The sequence below is a fragment of the Rhipicephalus microplus genome, chromosome 4 (genome assembly GCF_043290135.1).
Source record: "Rhipicephalus microplus isolate Deutch F79 chromosome 4, USDA_Rmic, whole genome shotgun sequence".
In the NCBI taxonomy this organism is placed as follows: Eukaryota; Metazoa; Arthropoda; class Arachnida; order Ixodida; family Ixodidae; genus Rhipicephalus; species Rhipicephalus microplus.
In genome coordinates, this window is record NC_134703.1 from 106,106,124 (window position 1) to 106,122,857 (window position 16,734).

A 16,734-nucleotide genomic window follows, 5' to 3' on the forward strand; every position below is an offset into this window, starting at 1 on the left:
GCCTAGTCTTCAAAGCAATCTCAGGTGAGTGTGTTGCAGTCAACAGGGACATTTGCACCTACTGGCAACAGGCACAGCTTAACGAAGTTTTGATGAACGTTGAGCCACGAGACGTCTTCAACGTCGACGAGATGGGTCTTTTTTATAAGGCGCTTCAATCAAAGACTCTTATCTTCAAACGCGAAGTCTGTAGTGGAGGAAAACACAGTAATAATTGCATCACTGTGCTGGTGGGCGCGATCATGGCAGGAGATGAGAAATTGAAGCTGTTGGTAATAGAAGAAAAATCAAGACACCCACGTTGTTTCAAAGGCGTTTGACACCTTCCCGTTGCGTACCATGGGAACGGAAGAGCGTGGATGACCATTGCTATTTTCGAAAACTAGCTATGGGAGGAAGACGCAAGGTTTTTTCGAGGCAAGGCAGGAAGGTTGTCTTTGTCGTGAATAATTGCCCAGACACGGTCAAGTTGAAAAACTTCAAGCGATCACTCTGGAGTTCTTGCCAGCCAATGCAACGGCAGTTATACAGCCAATGGATCAAGGGGTTATTCAGAACATTAAAGTTCATTATCGCAGACAATTGCTCTATCGAATGCTGCTTTGTGCAGACAGCGGGAAATGCGACAGCATAGATTTATTGGCAGTCATCTACATTTTGGCTCGTGCCTGGGAACAATTGAAGGCAACAACAATACACAGATGCTTTCATCATGCTGGCTTTCAAGTGCAAGAAGCAGGACCTGATGAAGAAGAAAGCCCTGCTGATGCCGACATTAATGCAGTATTGAGTGAGGTCGTGCCGTCTGCCCCTTTCACACTGCAGGACTACGAATAAATTGATGAAAATGTTCGTACCTGTCGTGAGGAGACTGTCGAGGAAATAATTGTTGAAGTGCAAGATGAGGATCAACACTCCAGCGATGAATGTGATGACAATATTGCCAGTGTAGTGGTGCCACCAGACCGATCAGCTAAAGAGGCTGTTGAACGCTTTCAGCGCTATTTCGAGCATGCGGCTTGTCCAGAAATTTTGGCAAGTTTTTCAAGCATGGGTGCATACCTTGTGAAAAAACAACTCAATATTGCCAAACAAACCACCCTTCACTCCTTTTTTTCTCCTACGCATCCTCATGAGTAAGGTCAGGTTTGTGCGATTGGAATAAATTTTTCATTCACTAAATAAGTGTACTTTTCCTAAATGAAACTTCTGATAAATGGAACAGTTTTATGGATCCCCTTCGAGTTCCGTTTGAGAGGAGTCGACTGTATATGTAACAGTCACTGTATAACACGACGCGAAATCACGCGAAAGTGATTGTGTCCCCAAAAGAGCTCGAGGATATATGCCTGCTCAGCTATTGCGTAGTATACGTCGCAAACACGCGTTGACCAATTTACGTTTTTGTCTAAAGTTTAGACATGCATAGGTATCGGTGCCACGAGTGTGTGTCGTATCTAAAATAAATTTTTCCATGGCACGTTTTTGACCTGTTTTAAGACTTGCCTGGGCCTGTTTTCCAGTACTTAGTGACACTTATACAGTCGAATCCCGATAATTCGAACTCAAAGGGGCCCGAAAATTTGTTCCAATTAATAGAAGCTTGAATTAATGAAAGCTAAATAATGGGAGGGCTCTCCATGCAGTGGCGTATGTGCATTGAGCTAACACACGAGGGGGAAGTTTCAGAAGACTTACATTTATTCACAAATCATAGGACATCCGTTGTTAATTGAAGTAATCGGTGATGCGTGTCTGCACACGTTTGCCTTGCAGCAAGTCAATCAAATCCGCACGCAGCTTGCAAAGCATTTCTACTTCGGCTTCAGCATTTTCCTGGCAAGAGAAGTTGCGCGCGAAAATGTCCAGCGCCGACACTTTCTAAAGACGCCGACAACAACGACTGCGTAGTCTCTCCGCTACGCAGCCGCAGCATGGCCAGCACGTGACGAGAAAGGAGAAGCGTTTCCACGCGGAGAGAGAAGCAGATCGGCATTTGAAAGAAAACCAACACTCCACGGCAGTTTTTTTTTTTTTTTTTTTTTTTTTTTTTTTTTTTTTTTTGCTCTTTTTGCGCGCGTTGTTGAAAGAAGGGTTAAGGATGGTGCACACCGGCGACTTGCAGCGGTCGCGCGACCATTTGCGACTGACGACCAAAAAGCGACTGATGTTCACACCAACAGGGGCTGCATGCGAGCGACCGGAAGTCGCAAAAGCGGAGAGTCACGTCCGGATCTCGTTTTCAGCGAGAACTCTACAGACCGGCGCGGATCAGCAGATCACCGCCAGCTGAGTGAGCGGAGCAAACCGGGCGCGCCGCATTTATTGTTTTCGTCCGTTCTCGCACAGCGTTCCCAACAGCGTCAAATTCGATTCAAGTGAAGAACAAGACATTGTCATGGTGCCGATGCACTGTGCCATGGTGTAAGCGCTGGCATCACAGATGCCTCCAAAGAAAAAAAAGCCGCTAGTGGGTGTGACCGTCCTTTCGATCGCGGGAGTTGGCCGGCCATGCGAGCCGCCTGCCTCCCGAGCTGCACTGAGACGACGAGGAGTATTTCCGAGAGTCGTACGTATTCAGAAATGGTCCTTGAATTTGAATTGACTTCCCACAGCCTCCAATACAGCACAAACGCGTCTCGAACGCGGTGTTTTAAGTCGTTACCAAGGCATGAAGCACAAACGCGTTTCAAACGCGCTGCATTGAAGGCGGTGACAAATCAACTTTAAGACAATAAAACGGTTCTGAATACGAGAAAAAGATAGTGCACAATTTACTTTCTCTTTACTTTGATGGTGTCTACCCTCTTACGAATACCGCCACGTAAATTCGACACTTTGCTCGAGCTGCTGCGCCCCGCCATCTCCAAGCCAAGTATTCCGTGGTGGCCATGGTGCCACAGACCCGCAGGAACGCACTCGTTTGTATCTGGCGGCAGGAAGCCAGCGCAATGAAAAAACAGAACGAAAATTGAGCATCGCTGATTGGCTCCAGCAGCTTTGCGACTGCAGTCGCGCGACTGAAAAATCGGTCAGGAAGCAGCTAGCCAAAGCAATCGGTTTGCGACCGTTCGCGACCAGTCGCAAATGGTCGCGCGACCCCTGCTAGTCGCCGGTGTGCACCAGCCTTTACGTGACGAGGACGCGAAAGAAGAGGGAAGCGTGGCGTAGCTTATATCATACCACATATGCTGGCCCATAGATCGAAGTACGCTCGCATGCTGTTCGCGACCAGCGAGCATCACACAAAGTCGTGATCTAGGGCCTTCTATCACCATTGAAGATCGATCGAGTAGTCAAGTTCTAAGACGTTCATGCACGCAAACACACGATGGAGCGAGCTGGTTCGACCAAAATTGTCTTTGCTCATTGCACAGAAGGCAGGCATGGCTCCACTAAAGACCACTACGAAAAAAACAAAAAAAACTCCAAAGTTGTCTTTAGGCGTGCGTACGAACGTGTAGTACATAACTTTTTAGGCATGTGCACGACGCAGTTAGCAGGCAACCGTTCGCCGCATTGTTCACAGGAGGAAGCTTCATGGCAACCTAACAAAAGCGATGAACAGTAGCTTCAAACACTCGCCACCACTTGTAATTGCCTCATTTCACAAGGCGGAACAGGCTTTAGAAGATAGATAAGGCCATGCGTAATGAGAAGCCAAGGCGCAGTCCTCAAGCGCCCACATTGCAATCCGTCAAGTCCTCACAAAGAAGCCGCAAGCGCGTACCGTACCTTTTCGACTTCTGCTAGTCCCGAAACCTGCCCAAAACCTTCCAGAGAGCTTTCACGACTAAATTGTCCTGGAAGTGTCTAGCAACCCTCTGGCTACCCGCGGGGTGGGGACCACGACGACAACGACGGAGCAGCTCGAGAAAGACGAACACGCTGTGGCTGGCTCTGGCAGCTCGCGGGTAGCCACAAGTGGAAAATCGAAGAGCCCGACTGTGTAATGTGAGCAAGCTATGAAGCGCGGTGCCGGCACATGACATCATCCGATGGCGAGAAACGCATCTGGTCCAAACACCATTCTCTTCATAAATTGGCTGTTGGCGAATAGCATACTATCTGTGACTCAGCGTCAAACAGCAGATGGTAAGAGAGTCAGCACAGGCCCCTGTATGAGAAGGGGGTGCCTGAAAAAAAAAAAGATAACTTCGCGCTCCGCTTGTAAACTTTTCTTGCCACTTATGACTCGCAAAGTTTGGGTGAGCTCTTCATGGCAGTGCCTGCTCTCATCAGAATGTGTTTTTTCACCAAGCATGAGGGCTGGTTCAGATCCCTTTAATTGTATTGCTGTTTTGGACATTGAAAAATTGCCATGTATATTACAGCGTGCCCATGCCTTGGATGAATGTAAGAGCAGCACTAGATCTGCCTTCTATGTACACATATTTGACTTAGCCTGCCTTTGGTAGCAAATATCACAAATAAACTGATGTCACTTCCTTCAGGCTCAGTATGGCTAATCCAGTGCCTGTGGAGAAAAAAAACGGGGGGGGGGGGGGGGGGGGGTGTTGTAGTCAGTGACCGTACTTTTCAGTTACCAAATGTCAAAAGTACAACAATACAGTGCTTCATTGCTCTCATATGCAGTGCTATAAATTGATCTTAAATCTGTTTGTCTTGCTCTTGTAAGACAGCGGTTGTTTTCTTTTATATATATATAGTGCCCTGAAATACTTATGCCCTCCTACGAGCCAGTTGCCGCGGCCATGATGTCTTGTTTTCAGCCACTATGCTTTGTGCTAACATGGATCGCCTCACATAAGCTGCATGCTGCGCACTGCTAACAACCTTCCACTTTAAACACGCATTGATTGGATTGCACTTCTCTCTACCAGCCATGTCAACACATGCTCTGCACATTCACAACTCGGGCTACGCAGATGAGATTTTTGATCTTTCACTAGTGTTACGTAGCTGTAATGGGTACATGTGTGTGGATGCAAATATAGCAAATTTGGATGGGATAGTTTACGTTGCGACAGTTATAAAGTATTTGTTTGCATAAGTGCTTTGTAGACTTAATTTTGCCTCTGTAATGATCAAGCCTGTCTGTGATAAGCATTTTGTTATAGATTCTTGCAAAGAACGTTCCTGAGCTATGCACAATGTGTTTATGGAACTCACTGTATTTGAGAAGATTATCCGGGAAAGTGGGGCGATAGTTCGGTAATTGTCTAAGTGAAGGCCAGCACGCAAAACATAAACAAGGCATGAAAATGCAGCTCACGCATGAATCCCAGAATTTCCTTTTTGCTTCTATACATAGAAGGTCATGCCTCTTTGTGGTGGCAGGTTTGTGCTTATCCTCTGTACATTTGACTTCGGTTAATTTGATCACGATGGTACTTATTAAACTTATTTAATTATCCAGTGGTTGAAACTTAACAAGATGCTGAGGAAACAACTAAACACACCTCAGACTCATTTGGCAGTACCCATAGTAATTGTAAGGTGTCGCTGAAACAAACATGTCCATTTTTCTGGGTGCCAAGTAGAAAACTAATGTAGCAATTTACTGTGCCCTTAATTCTTGTAGTGTGAAAAACTGTCCAGTTTAGTTTATAATTCTGGTTAAAGAAAAACTAAGTAGCATGCTTACGTCATCAAAAAATGAATCCTTTAGTTACCCATGTCTATCATGACCGGTATTAAATAGCAGTCTGTTGTGAAGAACGAAGTATATTGCCCTCCATACATTTGATAGCATGTTTCATGTTCTCAACTTCTCAACATTCAAAAACAGAGTGGTTTCGCGTGGTAGATCAACCACAACTTCGCTAGACTCTTGCGCAACACTTACAATGCTGAGAATTTATAATGGGACTTGTTGCCCTTAGCTGAACAGGTAAAATAACTTGCTGTGTGAAAGTATATTCTGATAGATTGAATGTGGCTTGTCGACGTCATGCTGTGACTACACTGATTCTGTCACCATCCATGGTCGCTGTCTTGTGATGACTATTTGCCAGGCTGACCAATAGCTTTTGCAAGTCTGGCCAGTGGCTTGTAGACGTCGGCCAGGCTGGACTTGACAGGAGATTTAACAGTGTATTGTTGGGCTGCTCGACTTTTTGTGACTACTAAAAGAGCAGAACGTAAGAAAAGGACTCACTGCAACTAGAAAGTGAACAACACACTAGTGCCACTTTTTTATTTTTGTTTTGTTTATATATATATATATATATATATATATATATATATATATATATATAGTGGAACTTCGATTATACGTCCCCTGGTTTCGCGACGACCCGCATTTTACGACAAATCAGTTAAGTGCCGTCAAAATCCCTATAGGAATAGTGTACTAACAACCTTGGTTATACGACGCAGTTTTACGCCGACCCCGCATCTTACGACGACATTCAGATTTCGTCTAAAAGAAAAAAAAAAACGCCTTTACTCGAATCAAGCGTGGACCAAATATTCACGGGTGCAAAATATAAACTTGCGTTCCCCTGCGTTGACGATTAGAAAAGCAGAAAGCGAGACAGATGTCTTCTTTGAATGGAAAATTTATTGTCCTGGAAGTTCATACGCTTCTACACACGCCGCAATCACGTGTGCATATATCTGCGGTCGTTACCTAGTCAAGCTCTATCCACACAAAGTAGCTCCAGCCGGCCGAAAAGCTGATATTTTCACATTTTTGGTCCATGGAAACATTTTCTGGTCGACATACAGCTGATCTCCTGCCTTTGTCGCAGTCGCAGGCTTGCGGATGCAAAGGGGGCGACGCAGCTGTTTTTACTGAAAGATTACTTTCACTTGACGTCGGCGTTCATACTAAATGCAGGATATCTCTAGTTGCACTTCACAAGGCTACAAATTACATCATGCATAGCTCAGTCGCACAGGAAGGCATTCTGTGCACACTCGTGGTCGGTCGCCATTATGTGATAGTGATGACACTGTGTCTGACTTTTCTGGCGGGAGGCTATTTGCAACACAGTTTCGTTTTCAAGCGCAGGCAATTTTCGTTCTCTATTTATCGGTAAAAAGATGCGCGTTGGATTCAATTCTTTTTAAACTTGAGAATGGAGATTCGATCGCACCTCTAAGTTACACTGCCATTAGCTGTCGCTGGCAAGAATAATTTAATCTACCTTTCTAGGAGACGCGCAAGGTCATGCTGCGGGCTCATTCAGGCGGTCTATACCCATTTTCGGGGGCAAGGCTGAATGTCATTGCTATATTCTTAGTTTTTCTATTATACGGCGCTTGGATTAAATGACGGTTTTGTGTGGTCCTTTGAAAGTCGTATAATTTTGGTTCCACTGTATTGTCTAAGTGATTTTGGAGCGCATTTTCATAGAAAAAGAGGCACACGTCGGAACCTGATAAATCCTGCAATAACTCACTGTGAGCCACCTTTTTTTGCATTAAGATCTGTCTTAGGGCAACTTGAAAATGGGCAATTTATGTGGAATGCAGGACGTACATTTGATATGTTCATTTAATGGCATTTGCAGAATTGCCCCTCTTTTACGTCGCACCCTGTTTTGACAATGGCACCCTCATTTTTTTCTCCTTGAGTGCCTGAGACAATACGAAAAAAAAAAAAATCAAAAAGCTCATTATTGGAAAGTCCTTTACAGTCGACATTGAGATAAGCGCATATAAAGTGGCCAGCTAAGGTAGAGCTGTCTGGTGAAGGCTAATTTTTCAGGATCAAACTAATAACTTCGGTCTTATAAAAATGTGTGGGTACGAACTAGGACCTTCAGTCAGGAATGAGCTGTCTATAAAAAGTTTATTAATTGGTGTCAAATTAACAGAAGTCATCTGTGCAGGGATTTGTTAGAAGTTTCGTCTTTTGCCCTCTCAGGTTACAGGGCTGCTTTTGAAGGTGAAGTTTTGGGTAGCGGTCTTGATGAACGTATTTCGGAAGTGTCCTGAGGGACGGACATGTTAGTGTGCATGGCTAAGAGCTTTAGTGGCACTGTGTCATTCTCGCCACCTTTGCATAATGCCATTAATGCTACCAGATGTATTCAGCACATCTGGTGCTGAGTCGCAAAAGTTATCATGTCACTGAAAGTAATTGCTCATGATCTAACATCCTAAGCCTCTGTGTATACTAGGTGGGTCAGTATCTAGAGCTGTCTAATTCAGAACAGTCAATCACCAGCAGTGCAGTGATACAGGATCACTCGGGTTGTGTTGGAGCTACAGGCACAGAATGGGTGCACTGAAATTGCATGTAAAACTTATTTTAGCAGCGATTTCTAACTCGGCCTGGCTGCTTTCGTTTTCTCAGCCACACAGAGAAGGCACATTCTTTGCAAGATTTAATATTTGAGCGCGGTAACTACAGCAAAGTAACGCACCTAATTGCGCTTCTTCATTTCTCTGGCAGGCACCTATCGGCAACATTCCTCCAGCGTTTACTCGGGGCACCCGTTCTAAACCCTTCATGACACCACACAGAGTGTAATTTTCAAACAAGTGAAGCCTTCCTTCACAAGTGTACCAACCCTCCTTTGGACAGGGCTGTGCACAAGACCACATTGAACTTTTCTGGGGATGCATGAAATCCTCCCGGTGAAGACATGGGCATGCCAAATGAACTTCAAGTGTGGCAGCTTACACTATGCCTAGCCTGAAATGTAAAGACTGTGTTTGGGAAGATCGGCTACGATAAGCAGCCTTATGCTGCACTCTTCTTCAATGCCCAAGAAGGCATTTCGCTCTAGTCTTATATGTGATGCTTCTCAATTACATTTTTGCATTGTACTTAATATATGGATTTATTACTGTTACACGTCGAGAAGATCAGTTTCTACTATTCATCCACACTTGCACAAGCCTTCATTGTAACGCGAGCAGCGCTACTGATGCATGCCACAAGATTTTCTAGTCAAGCTTCTCATTGTAAAACGTAAGGCACTGCATAAACATTGAAGAATAAAGAGCTGACATGTTCGTTTCTTCTTTATCCCTTGTGTCACTTTTCTAAGTGCATGCACTGTCATAAAGCGTGTTTGTAATTTTTCAGTTAACGTAGATGTGACGTTCAGGCTTTTATCGAACGTCACTGGGCAACCTAAACATCATTTGGTTCATTGACGACCTTCGCTCTAAGTGTGAACGAATAGTACATATCCACACCATGCGAAGGCATATGAGCAGAATCATCTTTGTGTACCGTTCACTCCTTTTAAAACGCGCTGACAGGGACGGTGAGATGCCTCTTGTATTACGAGAGGTTCCGCCTCGCAACATTTGGCTGTAGCCAAAGGGTAGGCCATTCTTGATTGTGTAACTTGTTGGATTATCTTACCAGAATTCATTTTTAAAGACTGTCTACCGTAGTTGATGAATCTGTGAAATCCTAATTGATTACCCATTTTTCTCTCCTCCCTTCTTTTCTTTGCACTGCTGACTTGCAAGGTTTGAGGTGGCAGTAAGACGTGGACACCATTTCATTACTCTGCTTCTTGCAACATTGCATGAGTGCTTCTAATGCATGACTTTTCTTGCTGTTGTTTCACCCACGTGCTTTTGTTTTATTCAGTAGTGTGCGTATATATTGTGACAGTTAAACGGCCGATCTGAAGTCTTTTCCCATGTCAAATCAGTCGGGTGTATTGGGCAATGCACACGTGTTAACAGTCCTATATTATTATTTCAATTTCTTTGATTAAGGTGTTAGTAAAACCTGCTCTTCAGTGCCTGTCTTGTAATGGTATGTTTATCTAGCATGTACATAAAGTTTTACAAGCATTGCGATGATTGGAAAGGTTTGTGCTCAAGTTTAGTAATGTTAAAACTTATGGCAATTCTTTTGTGCTTAAGCTTGCAGCATCATTGAAAGCTAACTTAGTGTCAACTATGAGAGTGCTTGTGCAGGATATTACTCTTTCGTACCCTTAGAATTGGTAACCACATACCTTATTTGTGGAACATTGTACACAGCTTTGAACTGCATCTTGCTTGCTTTATGCTTGGGCTATCTGGACTGCATAATAACACTGTTGCTTTAGTTTGCCTGTCCTTTGCTTTAGACCTCTTGGCACATTTTGCTTGACTAGGTGATTGCTTTAGAGCAGGTGTCGGCAATCTTTTGAAGTTCCACGAAACCGACACAGCGAGGAGCCGCACGGAAAATTGCGGGGGGGGGGGGGGGGGCTAACAGTGGAAGTCAAAGCGCTAACATTCGGCGAAATGACTCTCATTTGTGAAACTCGATTAGAAATCATGAATGTTTTACACGTCACAATGTTGCAGTCAAACGTGGGTTACAAGCAAAAGTCCCATCTGAGGTCAAAACTGACACAATGGCCCTCAGATAGGTAGTGGCAAGGGAAAAGATGTAGGGGGCTTGACTGTGTGCCGGAGGCTGCATAATACTGCCACGCGGGCCGCAGGTTGCCGACCTCTGCTTTTGAGCACAGGCAACTGTTTTTTGTTTGTTTGTTAGTTTTCGGCTGTTGCTTGTTGCTTCAACATATCATGTGATATAAGCAACTGTGTGCTTGCTCTATTTTAGCGTTTTTGGTATACCTCGCTGGAGGGCATGATTTTAAAATGTGTGTGCATGTGCACACTGTGTGTTGGGAATAGAATAAGCAAAAATGCTCTCTGCATATATGTTGGCTTTAACATCTCTTATTACAGGCATATTGCTTTTAGCATTGGGTCTAATATCTACTTTAAAGTACAGATTGGCAATATTTTTGATGTCATTGCATGTATACCTACTGTTGGTGAACATGTTTCATTGAAGCAGAAACAACAGTTATCTCTACTTTTCAACCCGGCTGCCATCGATCGGCAGTACACGCTGTTGGCTAACATGCTGAATGTGCTCGTGTTCTTTGTTTAGTAGTCTCCTTGCCTAGTTGACTCGTATGATGCACTGTGTATCCCTAAATGTAATATAATGCAGTGGGAGACTTAAAGAGTAGCCTCAAAAAAGAACAAAAGTGAATGAAACTTATACGGTGCACCGCCTAATGTAGAATTAAGTTCAGAGACATGCACCCCTGTGGGTGCACATTATAGAAACAACTTGTACAATCTGACTGGCTTGACTGTTTTAGCAGGACAGCTTAGTGTTCACCGGGTCAGACTATGTTGAGTTGTTGCATCGCAGCAAGCACACTGAGCATTTAGTGTGTGCAGGTCTGTGTGCTCCCCTGTGCACAGGATAGTCTTTCCAACACGACTTCCTTTCTTGTCAGAATAATATAATGAATAGTGAGTGATAGAACAAGGAAGAATGTGTGTGCTTTGACGTGCACATTAATTCTTTCTCTTTTTTCCTTCTCCTTTCCCCATCCTCCTCACATAATCAAGTTTTAGTGTTTATATCTGGAATTAGTGTACTAAATGTTTCACAAAAAGTGTGTTGTTAGCCATGTACATATATATATATATATATGCATCTGCTACAGAAGCTTTATATCTGTTAGACTGCTCTATGGTATTGTATAGAACTTGTTCTGATGATTGCATCCGCAATAAGTTAACAGACATCCAGAAATCTTGCTTTTCTTGAGCTGCTGAACAGTGGAGGTGCACTTCTAGTAAAATGTGCTGGCATTGCTAGCCCACATGTGCAGCTGTGAAATGCTTGGGCTAGTCTTGGTTTAGGAAATAGATGGAACATTATTGGTAGGTATTTGATTTGAGGCTGTACAACGTTGTTTTGTTTTCATCATGTACGCAAAGTGACAGGATGTTGTCTAATTGCTTGCCATTTAAATAATAACTGTAGCAAGTTCTTTAATTTGCGTGTTTACACAAGGAGAAAACCTGAACTGTTGTTTGCTCTGGTGCAAAGATGCATTTTTTTTTAATGGAATTTGCTGCATCTCTGAAGCAGCATGCAGGCCAGCTGCATGTGTAGGAAATGTGTTGGTCATGGGCTTATGAGAGCTTGGCAATTCATATTGTCGCATGGACAATAATGTAATGGCAGTTTTTGAAAAATGATGACTTTAGAAGCACCCTCGCAGCTCAGCAAAAGTCTTTTTACTTGAGTGTGTCGAAGTATCAAACATTGGAAATTCACATACAGTATGTTGCTTCATTCTTTACAATTAGTTTTATTGCCAGTTATTTTGGTTGCAGGTATGCTTTGTTGCTCGTATACTCTCTTAAAAAGGTATGTTTTTGAGAGAGTATGTTTACTCCATGTTTTCAGTAGCCCCGTCTCTTTCCATTTGTTGCGTTGTGTGCGTCGAACCTTTGTGACCAATATAACACCGTTTTGTCTTTGCTCTCCTTCCTCTGATCCACCCCCCTACAAACTCTCTGTGCAATCATTCTTCCAATGATATGGCCCGCCCTCCCCTCCTTCCACTAGCTATGGCAGCTGGAGCACCGCCCATGCCCGCTATGAATGGGGGCCCCATGGTTCCCCCAGGCGCTCCATCCCCCATGGAGCAAGGGACACCCCCACAGCAACCACAGCCACCGCCCCAGGGCCAGTGTCCACCTGGTGTGGCTCCCAGCCCAGGTTGCTAGCCCCCTTTCCCCCACCTTTGTTGTCTCGTCCGGTGTAGTACTCCAGTGTGCTAGCTAGAAGGAAGTGCGGCATGATCTCTTTATTGGAGCGCTGCTACGTATGCTGTAGTAATGTTGGGAAGTAGCAAGTACTTGCTTGTCGTCTCCGAAAATGGCTTAGGCATCGTTGTAATTGCATCTTTCAATGTCCCCTTGAAGAAGATAACATGCAGCACAGTAGTGGTCAACTATTTCATAGCTTACTGCAGTGTAACAGTTGTTTCAGTTTGGATACTTTAGTAGCTAACTGCCAAAAATTAACTTGAGTAGACTAGTTTTCTATAGCAGTAGCATGTGGCTATGATGCCATTGTGCTGTAAAAGAAAAAAACGAAATTAGAAGTTTTGCACTATGGGAAGCATGGCAAGACTTGGTGTGCGGACACATAGAAGAAGACATGAGGCAGCTGCGGGCTCCCGTCGTCTTCTCAGTTTCCTGTTTTCCGCGTGCTGTCTTGCCTTGAATTGATTGGCTGTTGGTTATTGGTTGGGAACCCTGGCAGGCATTGGCAGTGACAACTCATAAAACTGGAAGGATGAACGTGTAGCACTGTGCACATTATTTGGCCTTGGTGTTAATCTGAAGCCTGTACTTCTAAGTATATCTTAGTGAGTTAACAGCAGCTGTGCCAAACTTCCCTCTAGCAAGCCGTCTGTAGAACTACACTGTCCTGTCTGGTGCGCATTTGTCGGTGCTCTGTTTGAAAGCAGCAGGAGTAGATGAGTGGGTTCTACAGAGACTAGTGGTGAAGCTACTTTCAATGTTTCATCAGTAATGTAGGTAACGCATAATGTTTGTAAATTACATAATGTATTAACCTGACCTCGCTCAATGTTTTTATTTATGCTTCACTTCAGTGTTTTCTGTCGGCGGAGCTAGAGCTTTGAATCCTGCTTACAAGACATAGTATGTTTCCATACAGTTTACTTCAAGGGACAGACGACCTTTCAGAACTCTAATTGAGCTGAACCCGCTAACAGAAAGATTGTCAATTGTGCTGGCTGTAAAAAACCTCATTTTTTTTTCATCGAGGACAGATTTATATACTTTTATTCCCGCACTGAAGCGCAAATAATGGCTTGGCGCCCCTGAACAGCAAAAATGTCTAGAGGCATACGATTCCCATTACGTGACCTTCAACTAGCGTATGAAGTTGTCTCTAAATTGGTGTTAAAATGCAATACGCTTTTCTTATTATAATGTTTTCCAAGATATAACCTGCAGATACGCCTTTGCTTGTACTGAGCAGATCAGTGGTGCCGTCCTCGCTTGGTGTATGATACAGTGCTCATGAGTAGTCATGGAAGTGTTTAGTTTAGGGCCTAGTGGAACCTGCTGTCGAGTTGAAGTCTGAAGGACACCTGGTTTGTGAGGCAGTTAAGGAATTTAATGTGGTGATGAGCATTGGGAAAGCTTGTTCTACTGGATTTTGCTATCCGAAAGCTGTTGAAAATTTCAAAATGGAGGTGGTTAACCACAGTTGCACTCAATCCTGTGAAATCAGGAAGCCTTGAGAGTACTGAACAGTTCGCGAGAAGGGCTATCAGCATCACTATTGCTTCTCAGCATTGCCGGAGCGACGATTCGAACATTTTTTTTTTCCTTTTTTAGTGGCTTCTCAGATGTAAGAATTGTGCTTACTAACTATTCTCGTGCTTTTTGAATCAACCGCTGCACGTTCACCATTATCGAAGAGGAGCTTTTCGTTGCGCCATAGAAAACTGGGTCGACAAAAAAAAAAAAAAACACGTCAGTACCTTTGATGATTGAGCTGTAAGGCAGAAGTTTTCATAAGGCCTCTTCTCGTGAGGCTTCACTTAGCCAGCCACACTGTGTGGAAGCTAGTTGCAGCTTAAGTGTGTTTCTAACGCATGGCATTGGTACAGATACTTTAGTTCATGAGGTGGTGAAGTTTAAGCATGACGAAAGGACTAAGAAGTAGTTAGCAGTATATCTAGATGCAATACAGAAAGAATGCTGGCTTGGCAGGGGAAGGAGCATCATGTGTGCTTTAATAAATGCCATATGTGGAAAATTGCATTACTTCGACGGACTGCTAGAGGACGGTATAGAATAGTGCTGGGCTTAGCTTTAAGAGTCCATGGAATGCTAAAGTTTGAGAGAAAGTTGAATGCATGTTGAAACTCCAGTTTCCCCAAAAAAGTAGTCAAAGCAAGTACAGCTTTCGTAGGGCAGCATATAATTTCTCAAAAACCAATTGTTTATCAAAAAGGAGAAACACATTTGTCTTGTCCTTTAGACTCTATGTAATTTTTCAAAGACCAATTGTTTATCAAAAAGGAGAAACACATTTGTCTTGTCCTTTAGACTCTAAGGAGTGTTGCCTAATCTTTCAGTTTCATTGGTAGAGAGGCATGTGTGAGGGAGTTGAAATATCACGTTACTCAACATCCCTTTGTTTAGCTGCATGTTCCACTCACATCCGGTAAATTTTAGCTTTAGTGACAGATACAGTGACGCACTACAGTTCGCCCATTACAGTCGGATTTGCCATATGCCTCTGTAATAAAGATAAAACTATAAAATACCCAGGCCTTACACAGGAGGTGAAGATAATTAATAAATATCTATAAGATGCACAGATTGTTCAATAAGAACATGTGGCATCAGGGCTCTGATAATTTTTTTGTGTGTGTGATTTTCAAGATGTCTGTATGGTTCACCTTTGCCTTTGTTCTGTGTCTTGTTCGAAATTGGTCGGGTTTTGGATGCGTGCCTGTTCCTCCCCCAGCCGAATGCGAGCCCCCAGCCGGGAGTGGAGATCCTGGAGCCAGCTCGAGTGCCCCAACTCCACCTGGACTGTGAATTTCTTCGCGCGACGAGAACTTCCTCTGCAGCTCATCCGCGACAGTCATTCAAGACCTCCCCGACGGCTGTTCGTTGATTGCATCGTCCTCGTTGCTTGTACATTACTTGAACATCGTATCTTGCTTACTCACGCCCCCCATTTACGTTTGGAACAACTGTCTCTGTTGTCTTGGAGTACAACATTTACTTTTTTTTTCTGGTGCGTTAGCATTCATCAATTCTGCTACTTTCCTGGTGGCAAGCGTGGGAAAAAAATTGCTCATCTCATCGTCCTGGTTTCAGCTTGGTGCTCGCTTTCGAGAGCGGTTTGCGACGCTCTTGTGCGAGGTTATAGAGAACATAGTCGCGAGTCCTTTTCCGCTCGGATTCCCGAAGGAACAGCTCAATGTTGCATCAAGAAGAAATGCTGTTATTATGGTTATTTTTCATTTTCTGAAGGGAAGTCATCCTGCGCTAGCTTTCTGAGATTTGGGCGCACGTTAAAGAACCCCAGGTGGTCCAAAGCTCTACTACGGCGTCTCTCATAATCATATGGTGGTTTTGGGACGTTAAACCCCACAAATCAATCAATCAATGTGCTAGCACTCTCATACGTCATCCCATCAAATAAAGAATTTGTCCCAGTGCTCGCTCCTTTGACCTCCAGATGTAGCAACTGCTATGTCACCTGTTTTAGACACCATCTCTCAAAGTGGAAAACTTAGGAAAGCCTTACTTAAGAGGGCAAAATCATGGTGGTGCTTCTGAACATTATTTCATGTGCATGCAATGGGTACCATTAGGAAAGGGCATGTTTCTTTTTACAATGACTGAAAAATTGAAAAAAGAAAAAGAAATTTGTCACTTGATGTGGTAACAGATGAAATTACGAGTTATGTTTATTATTCTATGTATGGGGGGGGGGGGGGGGGGGCTTGTAAAACTACAGTTTGTAAATTTTCGTACTGTTGCCCCCCGAAATCATTAAGTGAAAGCGTCCTAGCATGTTTTCATACTTAATGCTTTTTTTGGTTCAGCTAATACATCTTATGTAGACCACATCTTTATGTGAGAATCTTCCTTCGTTCACACAAATAATGCAACGCAGTATTTTTTTTTTTTTTTTTTTTAAGGGAATAGATGTAGGAGTTCAGCATTGCTGTGCTCAGCAACAACATCAACAAAAAAAGAGAGGGTGAAAAAAAAAAAAAAAGAATTGTAGGTGGCCCTAATCTTCGACTTGGGTGTCACGTAATGACATAGCACGCCGATGCTCATGTGTTTGGCGATTCCTGGGTTTAACGTGTTACATCGCACTGCTGAAGCCGATTTCGGAGGCCATGTCGAAAGATGAGCCAAGTTGAGATCTCGGACAGGTGCTGCTACAATCTCAGCTGCTCACAA

At 43.7% G+C, this 16,734-nt stretch overlaps 1 protein-coding gene across 5 annotated transcripts in view; it reads left to right on the forward strand.

Moving 5' to 3' along the window:
• mor (SWI/SNF- related protein mor) overlaps positions 1-15,977 on the forward strand; it is a 111,394-nt gene extending 95,417 nt beyond the window's left edge. For 3 of the 5 annotated variants that reach the window (XM_075893438.1, XM_075893442.1, XM_075893441.1), the window contains 2 exons: positions 12,323-12,475; positions 15,275-15,977. In XM_075893438.1, the coding sequence (XP_075749553.1) occupies positions 12,323-12,475; positions 15,275-15,348 (227 nt within the window). In that variant the 3' untranslated portion in view covers positions 15,349-15,977. Of the gene's footprint in view, positions 1-8,368; positions 8,772-12,322; positions 12,476-15,274 lie in introns of those variants that run through there. The other 2 variants (XM_075893439.1, XM_075893440.1) reach the window with 2 other exon arrangements.
• Positions 15,978-16,734: the final 757 nt, after the last annotated feature.